A 16804-nucleotide genomic window follows, 5' to 3' on the forward strand; every position below is an offset into this window, starting at 1 on the left:
AACTGAGCACAAAACTAAACAGTATCAAGTTACCCAACATGTCACTGACGAAGCACTTCTTCCAATACAATACAGCATAGTACTCACCGCACCTTTTACGTCCCAGTCAGCCGATTGTGCTGCAAACGAAACGTAAATGAAATGCTGTTCTCTGAGGTATTTGATGATATGTTTTCAACTTCCGCATTCCTTTTTTTCTTTTCTCTCTCAATTTAGCGCCACATGCCTTCTCTCGTTTTTACTTGTCAAGTGTTGCGATTCTAACATTGCTGTGTTGGTGCCAAAGTTCATTTAGTATTTCCTGGAGCTTTTGTCGAACGTTATTTGCATTCGTGACATAAAGCATAAAAGCGGTGCCAGCGGTCAGTTGAATTGCACATTACAAAAATTTTATTATGTTATAAATAACTGCAGGAGAGAACTGTAAAATTTTTTGGCAACTGAAAACGTTTTTGCCAAACATTGATGGCTTGATGTGATTGATTTCAGTGTGTTTCCTGATTTCCTTTGCTTTGATAAAAAATTACGCGTTTTTTGTGGTGAATGCTAATTTCATTTGTAGCTTACTTTAAATATGTCGGATATAAAATGCACAAATTTAATCGGTTTACTGCCATCACATTAGTCGCTGATAAAAGACGAGGGAAATTTTAATTCGGCGGAGTTTAATTATTTCGGTATGATATTAACAAGTTAACAAAATGCTGGCGTGCTGTAATTGTTGAGCTTCTTGTCTGTGCAGTTTAATATTCCAGGCAATTGCCTGCGCCAGATTTAAGACTTTTAAACATAAATAATTGCCTCTTCAGTAATGTATTTGCCGCTATTACTGCAAATAGTATGCCAGCTACATACACTATGACGATTGCAATACTGAATACAAGATTGCAACAACTTTATGCGCCTTTTGTCGAATGCATCACACCTTTCACCAAAACGTAACAAAACCTAAACGTTATTGTACAAATAACAGAAAAGCTTAAGGTGGTAATGTGTGACAGTTTTTCTTAACTCAACTGATGCAACTCTAAAAATATTCAAACCGTAAAAACACAGGTATTAAGGAGAAGTTTATTAGTAGACAACACCATTACAGTAGGTAAAATTCTTGGTTCGCATACCGTCATGCTCAGAGATGTTTACATAAAAATTACAGATTTAATACTATTGACTTTGCAGCGTTGGTATCATGTGTAATCGTATTCTTGTGATGATAAGAGCAGCTTATTGAGATATAACAGTCTTGTTTCCCATTTTTGGATTTCTTCTATACGCGATGGGTATTTATCAAGTAAAATTAATAACATGGTTTCATTAACCTGCAAACAAACCAATTTGGCCTCAATCAGGAAGTTATATTCGCTTGCTTGCAAGTTGTTTTTTGCAGGTTTCTTCTCACTAACCAACTCCACTTTCTTTTTCAAATTAGGTTGCCGCTTTGTTTTGGTATCGTTAGAATGCTTTAGTTTTTTTAGCATTTTTTCTTCGATAAAAACTTTGAAGTTTGTCAATGATGATATCTCTGTGTCATGTTTTATAATTCTTTCATCCATAAATTTTTGGAGTGCTAAAAATTTGCAGTAAATGTCTTCTTGAAACTGGCTGTATATAGACCTTTTTCTGTAGAACAAACTGAGTCCATAAAAAGAGCCATGCTTTGCAAAGTTTTCCACAAGTAAAATGCATTTCATTTGCAGCTCATAAGGCAGTTGAAGTGAAATTGGAAGCTCAGCTTCATGTAAAATCTCCAAAAGATTATCTTGGGTGTTTAGAGTTGTCCAGTATTCTAACATTAGATTTAGCGAGGAATACTTTAGGTTTATGCACTGTAGCAGTGTTTTCAATGACCTTGAAATGTCTTTTTCCACTTTATTATCCTGCCTTCTCCCAAGTCCTACAGTTACATTTCCAAACTGCTTCAGCGAGAATGTCAGTGACCGTAAGGTTATTTTGCTGGGACTTGTTTGAACCATACCAGCTATTTTCTCATGAAGAGTTACTAAGCTTCCACACAACCAGCATTTGTTGTCATTGTCATAATCCCTTGGACTGAAGTAAACTATAGCTTTCAGTGGGTCATCACTTTCGCATTTTATCTGCGAGGAATCATGAATAAAAAGTATCTCCATAGTGGATCAAAGTCCTTCAGTCTGCAATGAATGTTTCCACTTGTGTATCACTATAAAAATAAATTAGAACAGTATCACTTTATAGACATTCAGGCATTTTATCCTTTAGAACGATTCATTACACTACTATCTGTAAGCTGATTAATAAAAAAAGTGACTGTTATTTAATCTTACCAAAGATATTATTCGCCACTGTAATTCCTACTTTTGGCTGTTATAATCTGTTTACCATGGGAGATTTGCTGCTGACCTATGCTCATTTTTCAACTGATGCAAATATTTGGTACAGTGCCTTGTAAGGCACGAACTATTTACCTTCATGTTTATTGTTCAGGTACTTTATTGAGCCACGTGCTGCTAATGCACACACACTGTATTTTGGAGATATTAAAGCTTTATTTAATTCAGAGAAAACGCTAGTGGGTTCAACTTATAATGCACAAAACAGACGTAGAAGCATTTGTGATTTTTCATTAAGCCACATAAATTTACAAAGACATACCAGATTAAATGGATAAGGATAAGTAGTTTAGGAAGTTGATTTGTTCTGCAATCTTTCAACTACAGATAAATATATGGAATAGTTGGCACATGAAAGAGCTTTTAATTTTATGACAATTGATACTTCAGCAATTAGGCAAAAGAAAAACATTCAGGAAAAAACACTTTTACTTGCTTTGATTCATAAAATTTGTTTGCGAAACATTACAAAACATACTACTGTAGATGTCTTCTCCACAAGAAAAAGATAGATTATTATACAATATTTAAAAACTTTGCAGGAAAGGTCATATCAACGTTGATATGTAGTCTGGAACAATGCACACGGAGGTATTTTGTTTTCCATAGAAATTTGATCACACTGTCATCAACACTTAAACAATATTATTGATAGAAATGAGGTCTTAAAATTGTATTAAAGAGGGCCCTTCTAAGAGTTAAGTAAGTTAGGGAAATGATATTTGTAAAACTTGTCTAAATTCACAATATCTAAAGGCTACTATTTTGTATAAACTGCTATTGTATAACAAAGTACATTACATGTAATCTTGCACTAAAATGTAAGCCAACATAAGCTCTTTGAGGGCATAGTATTTAGCACAGCTTTAGAAAGGCAAAGTTCAAAGGCACAGCCATTGCACAACCATATTGGAGTACAAAATGCATAGATGCTCATGCTGTACCACAGAAATGCATGAAGTAGACATATCCTCGTACAAAGTAGCTAATTCTGATTAGCAGTTCTTGTACAATAAAATCATACTGAGAGCTCAGCTTGAGATGGTAATGACTTCTGTGAGGTGTACGAGTCTACTGACCATACGTTTAACTTTAACATATCATGACTGTTTTCATTCAAATTTTTGGACTTTACAAGAGACTTCTGACTTCCGCTGCTGCTCATTGATGCTTCACTGGAGCTGGACTGCATCGTCTCGGTTGCTATCGATGGCACCACTGATGGAATTGATGTGTTTTGATTTCCATTACCGTTTTGTGACACACATTCCGATATGGTAATGTCTGGCAATGATGATGCTACAAAAATTATTTTATCTACATGAAGTTATGCTCAACACTGATTAATGAGTTAATATTAAAACAAATCAAAACGTAAAAGTATTATTGCTCCCTTGTGCTAATTCATGATTAGTACTGCATTTGACTAAATGTGAAAAAGACAGCAGACATATCAAAATTAAATTATATGTACCACTACTGGTTCCTTCTTGTCGGCCATTCAACTTTTTTGTTTTCTGTATATGATTCTTCTTTCTCATTCTTCTCCACCGAGTGGTGTGCGTGTGTTGTGAATGTTGACGCCGACATAACATCCAGGAGAGAAAGACAAAGAAACATGCGATAACTTTCAGTGAGAATGCAACTCCGAAAAAAATGTAACGAAATTTGTCAGCGTCGTACAGCTACAAAAAATACCCTTGATTTAGTTAACCTGGCTATAGCCATTGCTTCAAGTTTCAATGTCATATAGATCTATGCTGTTTAGCAAAATTATTTCAAAGTTTTACTTACCAAACATGATCCTGAGCCATTGTCACAGGCATCAGTTGCTCCAGACCACAGGAGACAAGCTCCATCAATGGCAGTGCCAAAATAGATTGGCGCAGGAATGTATGCTATATTGACAAAGCAACAGCTATATAAATTGAAAAAAAATGGTTTTTTGTCTCTAATGGATAATGCTAATATGACACAGCATTTTTGCTATGACATTTTGAAATAAAATTATTACAGTATTTTGACTGCAAAACAAACTTATCACATTCCACAGTTCTGGGTATGGCTGTGTCAATTATAACACTAAACTTTAAAACAATGGAAATTGTCTACCAGTTTAAAGCATGTCACATACCCAAAGCCCTGAAAAAAAGAAATTGGATCCCAGCAGCAAATGGTCTCTCATCATTTTTGACACATCTATAGGTGACCATTAGTGATGGAGTGTGGGCACATACAGTGGCCTAAGTAATTAGTAAACCAAGAGTATAACAAATTGCAACATAATATTATGCAACTATGGGAGAAAAGTAGTAAGCGCTTTGTTAACTAGGGGTACAGTGATCATAGAGGAGCTTGAAAAGCAACTAAGGACTAAAGAGGAAGTTAAAGAAATGCATTGCCTCAGGCTAAAATAGAACATTGGCATATCTCATTACCATGGTCACCAGAAACAAGCAAACTAGAAATGGAATCAGCGCTGATTGGCAGTCACGTTTACATTTACCCTCTATTGCTGTTGGATAGAAGGTGATATTGGTTGATGGAATGCACGAACAGTTGGAATATATTGTCTAAAACATCAATATTTTTGGTAACGTTTGCATGTTTGGCAAGTTCAACTTTACAGATTCTAGTACTAACAATGTTCAGTAACCAACTCTACTGCATTAGATATTTCACCTGATTTAAGATGTCGGAGTAGCTGCTGTCACAGCCAGCATAGCATGGGTTGTAGAAAGTCTTTCCCTCTGAGCAAATAGGGCTGTAGATAGTGTCATCGCAAGAACAATCAATGTTGCAGTCTGATAACGCCCCAGTCATAATACTGCAAAAAGCAGTAAATTTGGATTGATTTTTCATGACTTTACAAACAAAGAAGAAAGTTCTTCTCAGCTATAAATAACTTCTGTAGACGAGTAGACGACTATTCATGTAATGTAGTAGCCTGTTTTCATTCACTTACATTCCAGACACTGGGTCGTTTATGAAAGAATTTACACCGACAATGCCTGGCATATTGCAGGTTATAAAAAACACTGAAATAAACAACAGCAAGGACAATAGATTGCTCAAAAGCGCAGTTTGTGCGCATCCAGTCATGTTCAGTTTTAATCTTTTTATGATGTAACCACCGAGTAAGATTCCGGTTCCTGCACTAGGTACAAGAATAGCCCCTGAAAATATCGCGACAAGGTTGTTTTAGAAATAAAAAAGCCATTTTAGAAGTAATAGAAATACTTATAGAAATAATATTTACATGTATCGTTAACCAATTATCTTAATTAAAGTTTGGTTAAAAATATATAAATTGGTATAAAATCATTAAAAAGTATTTTAGGTAATTAACTGGTAGGCACATATCAATTACTGTATGTAATACTATCTAATATTATGTTAGATTCCTTAACAAAGCAAGCAGCGCATTAAGCAAAACTTAATAGTAAACTATTAATGTTATGCAGTGAACTGTGTAACATAGCTGTGACCCAAAACAGCTTTGCTACTGTAATACCAAAGTATACAATTACCCGTAATGATGCTGGATGTAACAGTATTGGCACTGAAATGACTTTGAAGATATTTGGGTACAAAAGTCATAAATGCAGTAACAATGGAAAACTCCAAGGTTGCCGAAAAAGTCACGCACATGTAGATGGAGTTACTAAGAAGGGATAGAAAAGCCTTTGGCAACTCTAGAAAAATCACAGCTTACAGTTAGGTAATAGGTCACAGGTTTCACTCTTGTGCTGTAATGCTCTGTTTAAGCATTAACAAGTTTGAAGTGCTGATTTTAAACGTGGTAATGTCATTTTCTCCTACAGAACTTCAGAGTGAAAAGAATTGTGTATGCACAAAACGAGTACAAAAATACACATGAAAAGACGACCATTTAAAAAGTTAGTACCTTTCAAATTCTTTCCAAAGCTGACTAAAGAAGTATCAAAGCTTTCAACAGTTACATCACTGTCTGTGGTCTCCGTGATGATACTTACAGGCGACATTGGCGTACCAGCAGACGGTGTTTCTCTAAAAAACGATCCAAAGATTATAATTGCACGTCTAGCTACACAGAGAGCCTGATGAATCAAACGTGTGCAAATGAAAACAGCATTTAATGTTTAATCCAAGATCCAAAACACATTAATTATTCATCAAGAACACTCCCTTACAGTTTTGTTTCCGGCATTTGTAACTTCATGGGAAACATGAGTAAAAAGATTGAGAAGAAAAGGATAAGTCCGGCACAAACCAAATACCCAAACCACCTTGCAAATATATTTTTATTACCGTTGATTTTGTTATTACAATGTCAATGATTTGTTTATTTCAGATTCTTACCATGCACCCAGAAAATGTGGGTCACCAGATGAAAGAGTGTTGCCCAGATCCACATAAAAGGTCAAGAAGAATCCACCCAGAAGGTAACCTGCTGCAGGGCCAACTGCTCCAATTGCATACAGAGATGCTGCAATAGGTAAAGGTATGCATATTCAGAAAATTTTAGCTATGAATTTACAATTCACAACATGATATCTACAGGGGCTAATTTTATGAGATGACCAATAAAAAGCAATAAGCATCCTTGCCAAAAATTTTCATGATACATGTATGTACATGTATAATGTAATCTTAAATTGAAAAATGCTTAAATTACATGAAACATAATGGTTATAGATGGCTGGTATATCTTTAAAAATCAATGCACATTGTTAGCTCTCATTTTGTGTGACAGATATTTCTCCGGTTTCCTATAGATTTTTTTCAATGTATCCTGGTGCAGATATAATTTACTGAAAAACACACTTCAGCAAATTTAACTATTGCAACACCAAAAGCCTGACCCAAATTGTGTTTCATTTTGCATTGTTGCCAAGCAACATCAAAACAATTGTGATTCAGTTGACCACTTTAACTTTAGGTACTGTGCCCCACTGAAACGAAGCAAGTTAACCGTTTTGACACAACAAATTGACTCGTTATTTACCTAACGATCCTTTTTATTCCATCTTGTATTGTTTAGAAACAATATGTTTTGGTACGTGACCTCACATAGCTTACATATACTGTAAACAGAATCATGGGATACAAAAATTTCTTTCAATGTAAATAAAAATGGTACCACAAAATCATTTGAAACATAGAATTCACTCTCGCAAAGTTTAGTTATAACTAATCATATCTACTCAATGCCTCCTGTTAATAGCACTCTATTGACTGATAATAATTAATTATACGTTTAAAATAAGATGCATAAATTTTACTTTTCTGATTGCTATTTCATGATTTGCTTAGTAGTACGTATTTCTACGTAAGCATGCAATTTAACTTTGATTCATTCATTGAGAAAGTAAGAAATGAAAAGTACGTAAACTGAAAGTAAATTGATTCAGTAAGCAATTAGAGAGTTAAAGAGCTGCTGTGGACTTTCATAGGGATATAACCCAATTATTTTTCAGTAGCAGAGGTTAATCCTCAGACAAGCCATTTTTGTGAATGAGTGGATTATGTATGCATGAGGGGATATATGTTTCCTAAACTGCTTATGCTGTCTGCCAGACACACTATTTTTAATCTAATACAGTCAGGGTTGCCATACCTAAGAGCGCTGCCAGTTTTGTGACCAGTGTACCTGTTATTTCAACAATTTTGAGCAAACTGAACTTTACTTTAACTCACTTTACACATCCCCAAATATTCAATGAGCATTGAATAAAGCCAGGTACTTAAGTCAGTTACCTATTAACCACTCAACAGTTTACATTATTTGAACAGCTCACTTACAAACATAAAGAGAAGCATCATCCTTTGGCACACTATCATAAATAAACGTTGATCCAAGTGTATATATTGGGGTTGAACCAATGCCCATTATCATGTTGGATAACACAAACAACAGTAAGTAGAGTGTATTGGCTTCCTGCAATAAATCATCCCAACTCATTTGACAGTGAGTGCTGGCAAAACGCCCAATATTTCACCACACGTATATAACTTCTGTTTATTTTCAATGTCAATTTACTGTCACATACCTGTGCTTCACACTGAAACTCTGTTGTATTGGTTCGATTGGCAGTGCATAGAAAATCGAAAGACAAGGCATCAACTGTCTGTGGCGGTTGATAAGGAGAGGAGAGAAATTGTGGGAACGCAAATAACACCGCCCCTAACAAAAAAATATGTAACAAAATCATCAACTGATTTTCTCTATAAGATAATCACAAGTAAGTTTGTCACAACCAACTGAATAGCAAATGCGTTAATTATTTCTAATCCAAACATACCTATGGCAACAAATATTGCACCAACACCAACCCATCTTGCCCTGTGACCTTGACCGCCAAAGTATGAGATAAAAATGACAACAATCAAACTACCAATATCAAAAGCAGACACCACAAGACCAGATTCTGCGCTCCTTAGTCCATACCTGTTATCGGTAAACAAAATGAATTTGGGCAACTATATATGGGATATTTTTCAGCATAGTGAAATACAATTCCATATTTTGCCATTGTAAAATGAACAATCTCAAATAACAAAGTTTGCGTTTAAAACGGTACTGCCAGTATCAATGTGAACTAATTACATTTCCCTGTTTGATCATATGGGACCTATTAATAATGACTAATAATGTACTCAGAATAATAGCCACAATATATTACAGTGAATATATGACAGTGACAAACTTTTTGTTTGAGAAAGGCAGTGTGAACAAGGCAAGCAACTTACAAATGTGTACTGTATTCAAAGATAGACATACCTTTTTTCAATCGTCGTTATTACGCTGCTAGTAATTCCTGATACTAACATACTTTGAACCAAGACAAATAACCCAATAACTGCCAGAAACCATTTTGCAGTCGCAAACCTTTGTAACCATAAAGGCCAGCAGAAGGGCAATCCACAAAGATAGAGCTTCTTTTTCGGCACTGAGAAGCATTTGAATATCAATTAATAAATGATAGATAGCAGATTAGCAGTAAATCAAGGTGATAATAGCATAAAAAGAAGTTCACTTTTGATACATGTATCATCTTATTTGAATGCAAACTGGGCAGCAAAGCTAGTTTCTGCTTTGTGCACTATTGATATTATAGTTTAAAAAAAACACATCAGATGGGAGTAGCTTAAAAAATTCTTTTCAGTCCAAGAAAATTATGCCAGCTGTCGGACAATTGTTTCAAGAAGGATGTACGACAATTTACAGAACAGTGCTGTCTAATATAAAATTAGCGCAAAAGGGTTTCTCGTTTTACAGGATATACATGTACCCATAATTATCAATCATAGGAAGCCATAATGGGACAGCTGCTTTAATTTGTGCATCAAACAGTGTTTTTTAATGTTCCACATAGCAGAATACGAGCACCTTTTCAGATAGAAATGCCATGTATACCTTGTTTTATTTGAAAGCAGCTCCTGATAATAACTACTGACAAACAAATCAATAAACTAATTAAATGTTTCTAACTCTAAAAGAGTTTGTTATCAAAAAATGTTTAAATGGGAAAAAAGAATTACTAAAAGTTAATTTAAGAATTGAGACATAAATTTAGCAAGCACATGGTTGCTATGGTTTTGGTGCAGAAATTATTCAAGAAAACATGAAGAATTTTGTAACATACACAGTTACTTTAAGAAGGCATTGCATATACACTTGATTAAAAAGTAAAACTATTCCACTAAAAGAAAAGTAGCAAATTTATTTATCAGCAACAAGGATTATTTGCAACTTTACCTTTCATGTGCGCAATGCTTGGCAATTGCAATGACATATCTTTTCGAAGTGCAGAGGTTTTGTTCTCATCATACTGACTGCTGCCGTGTATACCTGCGTCCATTTGATTACAATGACAAAAGCAGATCCCAAGTTAAGTAACCAGTTTATTGTAGTTTCAGTACAAGTCTCTGATAGAGCATGTAAATGTGCAAGATAATTAAATTCATGAATTATCTTTTATCTAATTAATGGAAGAAATTATTATATGCATTATGGCACCAAACTATTCTGCTATTATGCAATTGCCTCACCAATTGATAACGCCGTAAGGCGTTATGATAATATACCCTTTCTGTCTACGTATATTATGGTCTACCTGGATAGATATAAGTTTACACCAGTATTTACCGCAGCGCTAATGATTTAATGATTCATACTCTGCCTATTCAGAACAGCTTCAGTTTACGAGCCCATTAAGTATGTGCCCCAAGTAAACGAACAAACATATAATATTTACATAGCCCTATCAACTGTAATCTTACTTATGAGCCCATAAATAACTTTGTCACGCTTCTGCTGTACACAAAACCGCTTCTTTTAAATCAACATTTCAGTCAAGAACGGCAGTATTTATGGCGTATTGATCAGAAGTTGACCAACGAAAATTCGAAAACGAAACATCTGTTTAGTGACGACTTCACGCGTTCTGATACGGATATTGCGCACGAGTTGGAAAATCGAAAATCAGACCTTATGGTCTTTTGTCCACTACAAACGGCCGCTCTGTGCCATTGTTCGTTGCTTTTTGTCTCCCCTTCTTGTTACTCTCCATAAGTTCCCACCTTCATTCGCTCAACAGCTGATCGCTTACGTCACGATGCTCTACATTCAACGTTTTCCATTGCTGCAAAAGCGTCATTGTTGCAATCAAACCCGCAAAATGTTCACCGATTCATCCTTACATCTGGTTAGTTTGTTCACACACATTAGTATTACTGATATTCAAATGTTTATGAGTAATACAGATGCATAACCAGTTTATAACTGGATAGATTGCACATTACTATAACATAGGCCTGTAGACGTAGGAAATTACTGAAGTCCACAAAGCGAAAATAACATTTTCGCTGAATAGCGTACCTAAACCATGTTAAACAAAAATTAAGTTTATCAGGTAGGTCATCTATTCCCAGTAGCTACCAAACTATTTTATCATTAAAAGTTTTAAATGGAGATAGGCACGCTCTAAGTGTGTTTGAATGAAATTGGAGTCATTTTAAATTAGCTATTAATAGCCTATTTAAATTGGTGCAGGTTTTTGGCTAAAATAAGCTTTGTACACAATTTGGGGCATAAAAAATTGATCAGGTTGTAGACCAGGATCAAAGTAATTGAGAGAAAGATAGCGTGCGTCTGGCTGACCCAAAAACTTAACTATCAATTAAGACCGACGACATTTTTATAAAATTATAGGGATCAATACTCCTCGAAAGCTGCGCTGCTCGACCGATTTCGTGTGCCGTTTATTGTGATAAAACAGAGAGCGGATCCTTTTCGTTCTCTCGTTAATACGTATATATAGGGATGAAATCCGACCTTAATGCGCATTGACATCAATAAGCAAAGATTACCTTTTTTCGAAATACACTTTTTACTAACAAAATGCAGAATAACGATACCGTATGTTTGCCCTTTCAACCACAAACATTGCATAAAGTTGGAATTTTTCTTCAGGTTTTCGGGATTCGTAATTTTAGAAACAATGTTAAGCCGGATATTATATAAAGCGAATCGAATTACCTGGCATAAAATGCGTATTTTTTTGGAAAATCAGGTAGAAGCGTGACAACGCTAACAAGAGCTCAAAAACGAATGTAACTTATAATTAGCGACCGTGTATTAAATTTTGCGGGTTCGGATCCAACCACAAGTGAAATGCCTTACTACGCCAAAAACCACCGTACTTGTCCAACGAATTCAGCTCCGTTACTAGGCTAAACTGCCTATCAGACGTGATCAAGTTCAACATACGATAATAAGAAAGAATCTATGCTTCATCAAAGCAATTTCAAGGCGATGCCGCACTTTGTGTTCGACGGTAAAAAGTTTTTTTTTTCTCAAACAAGTCAGTACGTCGTGTTACGTTATCTACCTACGTCATTGCTATACGTTAAAACTAGTTGTGATCATAACCTACTGTGCATACATAATAACGAAAATCTTTTACTAGGCCGCACAAAATGTTTCACTGAACTGTGCATGGAATATAGCTAGTTTAAGTTGTAGGCTAGTTCCGACATGCATTTTGAAAGCAAAGATTTGACATGTGGTAGGCCTACTAGCCCAACTCGCTCAACGAATTTCAAGTAGGCTAAAAATTTGCGCATATTCTAAATCACAATAAAGAACAAACACAAATAAAGGGTTGTACTTTGAAATAAAAGATGGTTGGCACTTGGCAACCCTACCAACAACTGGCGACAACCATAAACTTAACTGCAAAATTGTTTAATTAAACTTGTGCCAATAGCTGACATCTTTCCGAACCGAACCCCGCAACTTAAACTAGAGATGCCTTACTTCCGGTCAAACATTTATCAAGACTTTTCGACATCGTTCTTTTATAAAGCCACACAGAAAATTGCTTCCGAAACAACCAAGACCGGTGCAATTAAACAAACAGAATAAAATGAATTATAAAAAAGCGTTCGTTTTTATAATGCTTACATTTTGCATTAAGATCCAAGCTTTTTGCTCCATGACAATGAAGAATCTTCACAATTCCGTAGTTTTAGACTGCCTGCCAAGGCCTTTGGCGCGCTCAGTAGACTCTAAACATCTCTAGGGGGATGAGCGAAGCGTGATCAAGTCGTTATATGTTGCGTGCTGACCATATGGTGAAAACCGAAAGCAACTCGTGTACATTTCCATACAGAGGTAAATCCGACCATTACACCTTACATATTAGTGCTTATTTTGCAACACGTTCGTGCTGTAAGATGTGCAATTGTGGCCTTAGGGTGCACCAATGTTTTTACTGCAGAGTTGCAAGCACGCAATTGCAACTTGAGATTAAGTAAAAGTTACAAGACAAAATACCATAGAGCTATTTACCGGTGAAACCAGACTAATAAGCTTTTCTTAAATTATCCAACCTAATCGCATGAGTTTACGTTACAGCCGTACAAATCCTGAATTGTGTGACGAAAGGGCAATTCATACTTAACAAGCTATACAGTATACTGTTCTGAAACTAACATTTCAAGCTAATTCTATTGAGGCTAAAGATGAATTTTGAAATGATCGACTCAAAAATTCTACCCAGTGTGAACCAAACTGCTAAAAAATTATCACAAGTCGTTATTTGAACAATTGCTCTTTTGCTAACACCACACCACTTGCTAGTAGGCCAATCATGAAAAACAAACTTACATGAAACAAAGTTGTCTGGGGAAAAATACAGTAGCAGGTAACAAATAACAAAGTTTTTATAAAAACACCAAATTATGGATTACTAGATTGATTAGCCGAATACAATTAGCCTGAAAACAACACCATGTTAAAGATCAGCGTTTGTCAAAGTAGACTCCATGGAGCATTTATGCTCTGCGAAAGACGTTCATAGGCTCTACAACTATTTCTAACTATCCAAAGAGTTGATCCATTTACATTTGTAATTTTTACTAGCAATATGCAGTAATCTTAGGCTGCATACCTTGGCGTAATTAGAAATCAAAACTAAATCTTAAAAATTGTTAAAAGCTTTCCTGTGTTTTTATGGGCTCCCCAAAAGACCATTGGGGCCCTCACGGGCTCCATAACGTTCTCAACTTTGAGAGAAACTGTTGGTGTAGATGACCTTTGTACGTTATCATAACTATGTTATCCAATGTATCCTACGTTACTTCTTTTAAATTTCTTTTCACCAACTCTTTAACGCATGTTGTTAACAGCTATTTTATAGCCAAATAATTTTTCGTCTACGCCGCTCCAACGACGAAAATTTAAAATGATTAAACAGTTCATCTCAGTCGGCTGAAACTTCTACCAAACCCAATCATGCAAGCTTCGAAATCACTTTATGTTCCATATAGCCCAGGCTACGTTTAATTTTGCCACGCTTGATTTCAGAAACGGTACCTTACTCTACTTGTTTACACAACAGCTACAGTATAAGTGCAATCCAAGCATACAGCAACTACTATCAGTATATCGGAAGTGGTCGGTTTGAAACGATCACTTCAAACTGAACGGCAAAGAATGGTTGTTGTTGAATTGATAGTTCGTGGGAAAATCCCACTGCAAAAAATCGTTTTCAGGAAATGTCATCATCATAAAAGCGTGTCAAGCATGATTTCGATATAGGATGAAGTCATTCGGTCGTGTTGTGTTCAACAGTAAGACATATTGTTCGCGTTTGAAGGAAATTTGTTTGATATTTTGATTCTGTTTTATGGTATGCTAGTTGGCGGGTTTTCCTTTCAGTCTTTTTCTCTATTCTTTAAAATTGACTCTAGTTGAATAAATTTTATTCTCGGCCTCTTTTTTGACGGACTAGACATACTTGAAACAGAAAACCATTTACTAATATTCTCTTTTACGCTTGTATCCTATAATTAGGTTATATCATAGCCAAAACGTTTACAGTAACCAAAATGGCCCAAAAAACAAAATTACCTACAAAATTAATAACATGCATTTTCAAGCGTAAGCTTGGTAAAAACAAGCAACTTTCTTACCGAACAGTATAACATGCTGAAGAAACCCACCAGTTCTTCATCCAGGTACAAGATAGCCTAATCAGCTTGCTCCCTATAATGGAAGTCCTTCCTCTCCTACCGCCTGCTGCATGCGGTTGGCGCCTACCCTACGCTAACTATACTGAATGTAAGCGGCAGTTAGCCAGCATGAATGAAGAATTCATGAAATATCATATGCAGTCTTTACCACTTCACCAAGTCTACATCAGAATTTACCTGCAATTAATAGAAGCTCGTTTTGCCGTTACAAGAAACTGCAGTCCTCAATTCTTTGCATGAGTCGTTAATAACCTCTAGAAAAACACTAGTCTTTGACAACTGATCTGTCTGTTGAGCAAGTTCACGTATGATCTGATCTAAAGGCTGAAACGCCGCGTTCACTTGATGTTTCAAACTCGTTGAAAGCTAAAAGGGAAGCGAAATCAGCCCCCGGCCACATCCGATTAAGCCCGTCTGGCATGAACTATGCCTGCGCTCTGTAGGCACATTGCCAGCAAACGTTAAAATATACGGTATTTGTTTTGAAATTGAAGTTGCATGAAGTTACTCAGTTTGAGTCAAAGACTGAAGTATCGAGCGTTGAAACACCACGAGGTTTTTAAGGTAATTAAGCTGATTGTTTACTTTGCACGATTTTTTTTGTGGAATTAAAAAAAATCTATGATTAGGCGGAGTCTTAAAAATATACCACTAAAAGTTTAAAAAATCTTGATTCTGTAATGCTTTGTTTTCTCAAAATATAAAGCTGAGAATATGCAAGACGTAACTGAAATTGGCACGAAGTTATTTCCTTCATGAGATTTTCCACAATTTCGACAGGGTTCAAAAATGCAATCACCTTAGCACCCATTGCTTTCTTCATTTTCTCCTTAACACTCTCTAAAGCTTTATTAACTTGCTTGTGGTAAAGGTGTTCCTTCCCCGAGGCATCCATCCCAGATGCGCAGATCCTGTTCAATTGTTTACTGCGAAACGTAGGAAAAATTTGAAAGTTCTGACGCTAACAACTTTTCACTTAGCAACGATAAAGCATTCCGAGATATAGATGACGCTACAAAAAAACAAACCTACGGTATTTATACAATTACTGAATAAGGTTTGTTACCCGCAGTGAATAACTGCATTAATAAATGTGACTAGTTGGGGGGTGACTTGAAATTCCAAGGACACTCGACAAGCTTCAAGGATGGCCGTGAATCGTTGAAGTATCCTAAGTAAGTAAGTAAGCGGCAGTTAGCCAGCATGAATGAAGAATTCATGAACTATCATATGCAGTCTTTACCACTTCACCAAGTCTACATCAGAATTTACCTGCAATTAATAGAAGCTCGTTTTGCCGTTACAAGAAACTGCAGTCCTCAATTCTTTGCATGAGTCGTTAATAACCTCTAGAAAAACACTAGTCTTTGACAACTGATCTGTCTGTTGAGCAAGTTCACGTATGATCTGATCTAAAGGCTGAAACGCCGCGTTCACTTGATGTTTCAAACTCGTTGAAAGCTAAAAGGGAAGCGAAATCAGCCCCCGGCCACAACCGATTAAGCCCGTCTGGCATGAACTATGCCTGCGCTCTGTAGGCACATTGCCAGCAAACGTCAAAATATATGGTATTTCTTTTGAAATAGAAGTTGCATGAAGTTACTCAGTTTGAGTCAAAGATTGAAGTTTCGAGCGTTGAAACACCACGAGGTTTTTAAGGTAATTAAGCTGATTGTTTACTTTTCACGATTTCTTTTTGTGGAATTAAAAAAGATGATTAAATTCATTACAACAATCGGGAAAACTGTTGATATCTCGAAATAAAATCTGCAAACCAAATGGTTCGCACAAAACATTCCATGACGTATACGTATCACGCCTGCGCAAGTCAACAAATATGAAAATTTGATGATGTTAAAAACAACTCAGTCGACATAGCGAGCGACTTAATAATCCTGATTAACATAAAACAA

At 35.8% G+C, this 16804-nt stretch overlaps 2 protein-coding genes across 2 annotated transcripts; both read right to left on the minus strand.

Annotated features, from left to right (window-relative positions):
* Window positions 1-1010: 1010 nt before the first annotated feature.
* Window positions 1011-2360, minus strand: LOC143459909 (uncharacterized). Its single transcript, XM_076957224.1, has 2 exons — window positions 2304-2360; window positions 1011-2179 (listed from the first exon to the last, which is right to left on the minus strand). The coding sequence occupies exon 2, from the start codon at window positions 2127-2129 to the stop codon at window positions 1188-1190; it is 942 nt and encodes a 313-aa protein (XP_076813339.1). The 5' UTR covers window positions 2130-2179; window positions 2304-2360; the 3' UTR covers window positions 1011-1187.
* A 145-nt stretch (window positions 2361-2505) lies between these two features.
* Window positions 2506-15188, minus strand: LOC143459910 (solute carrier organic anion transporter family member 5A1-like). Its single transcript, XM_076957225.1, has 17 exons — window positions 14832-15188; window positions 10111-10280; window positions 9133-9301; window positions 8654-8799; window positions 8402-8535; window positions 8154-8289; window positions 6711-6837; window positions 6542-6637; window positions 6277-6398; window positions 5900-6064; window positions 5335-5545; window positions 5052-5196; window positions 4808-4942; window positions 4504-4612; window positions 4164-4267; window positions 3844-4054; window positions 2506-3668 (listed from the first exon to the last, which is right to left on the minus strand). Exons 2-17 carry the CDS (start codon window positions 10211-10213, stop codon window positions 3388-3390), a joined length of 2394 nt encoding a protein of 797 aa, XP_076813340.1. The 5' UTR covers window positions 10214-10280; window positions 14832-15188; the 3' UTR covers window positions 2506-3387.
* Between the last annotated feature and the right edge of the window lie 1616 nt (window positions 15189-16804).

This window comes from Clavelina lepadiformis, chromosome 5 (assembly GCF_947623445.1).
Source record: "Clavelina lepadiformis chromosome 5, kaClaLepa1.1, whole genome shotgun sequence".
In the NCBI taxonomy this organism is placed as follows: Eukaryota; Metazoa; Chordata; class Ascidiacea; order Aplousobranchia; family Clavelinidae; genus Clavelina; species Clavelina lepadiformis.

What these genes read in the sequence shown, in the direction of transcription:
- LOC143459910 (XM_076957225.1), bottom strand. Translation starts at nt 10,213, where the DNA reads ATGGACGCAGGTATACACGGCAGCAGTCAGTATGATGAGAACAAAACC. An exon ending in AACGACCCAGTGTCTGGAAT is followed by an intron (nt 5,197 to 5,334) that starts GTAAGTGAATGA and finishes TGCTTTTTGCAG; the next exon opens with TATTATGACTGGGGCGTTAT. An exon ending in ACAAGAAGGAACCAGTAGTG is followed by an intron (nt 3,669 to 3,843) that starts GTACATATAATT and finishes TAATTTTTGTAG; the next exon opens with CATCATCATTGCCAGACATT.
- LOC143459909 (XM_076957224.1), bottom strand. Translation starts at nt 2,129, where the DNA reads ATGGAGATACTTTTTATTCATGATTCCTCGCAGATAAAATGCGAAAGT.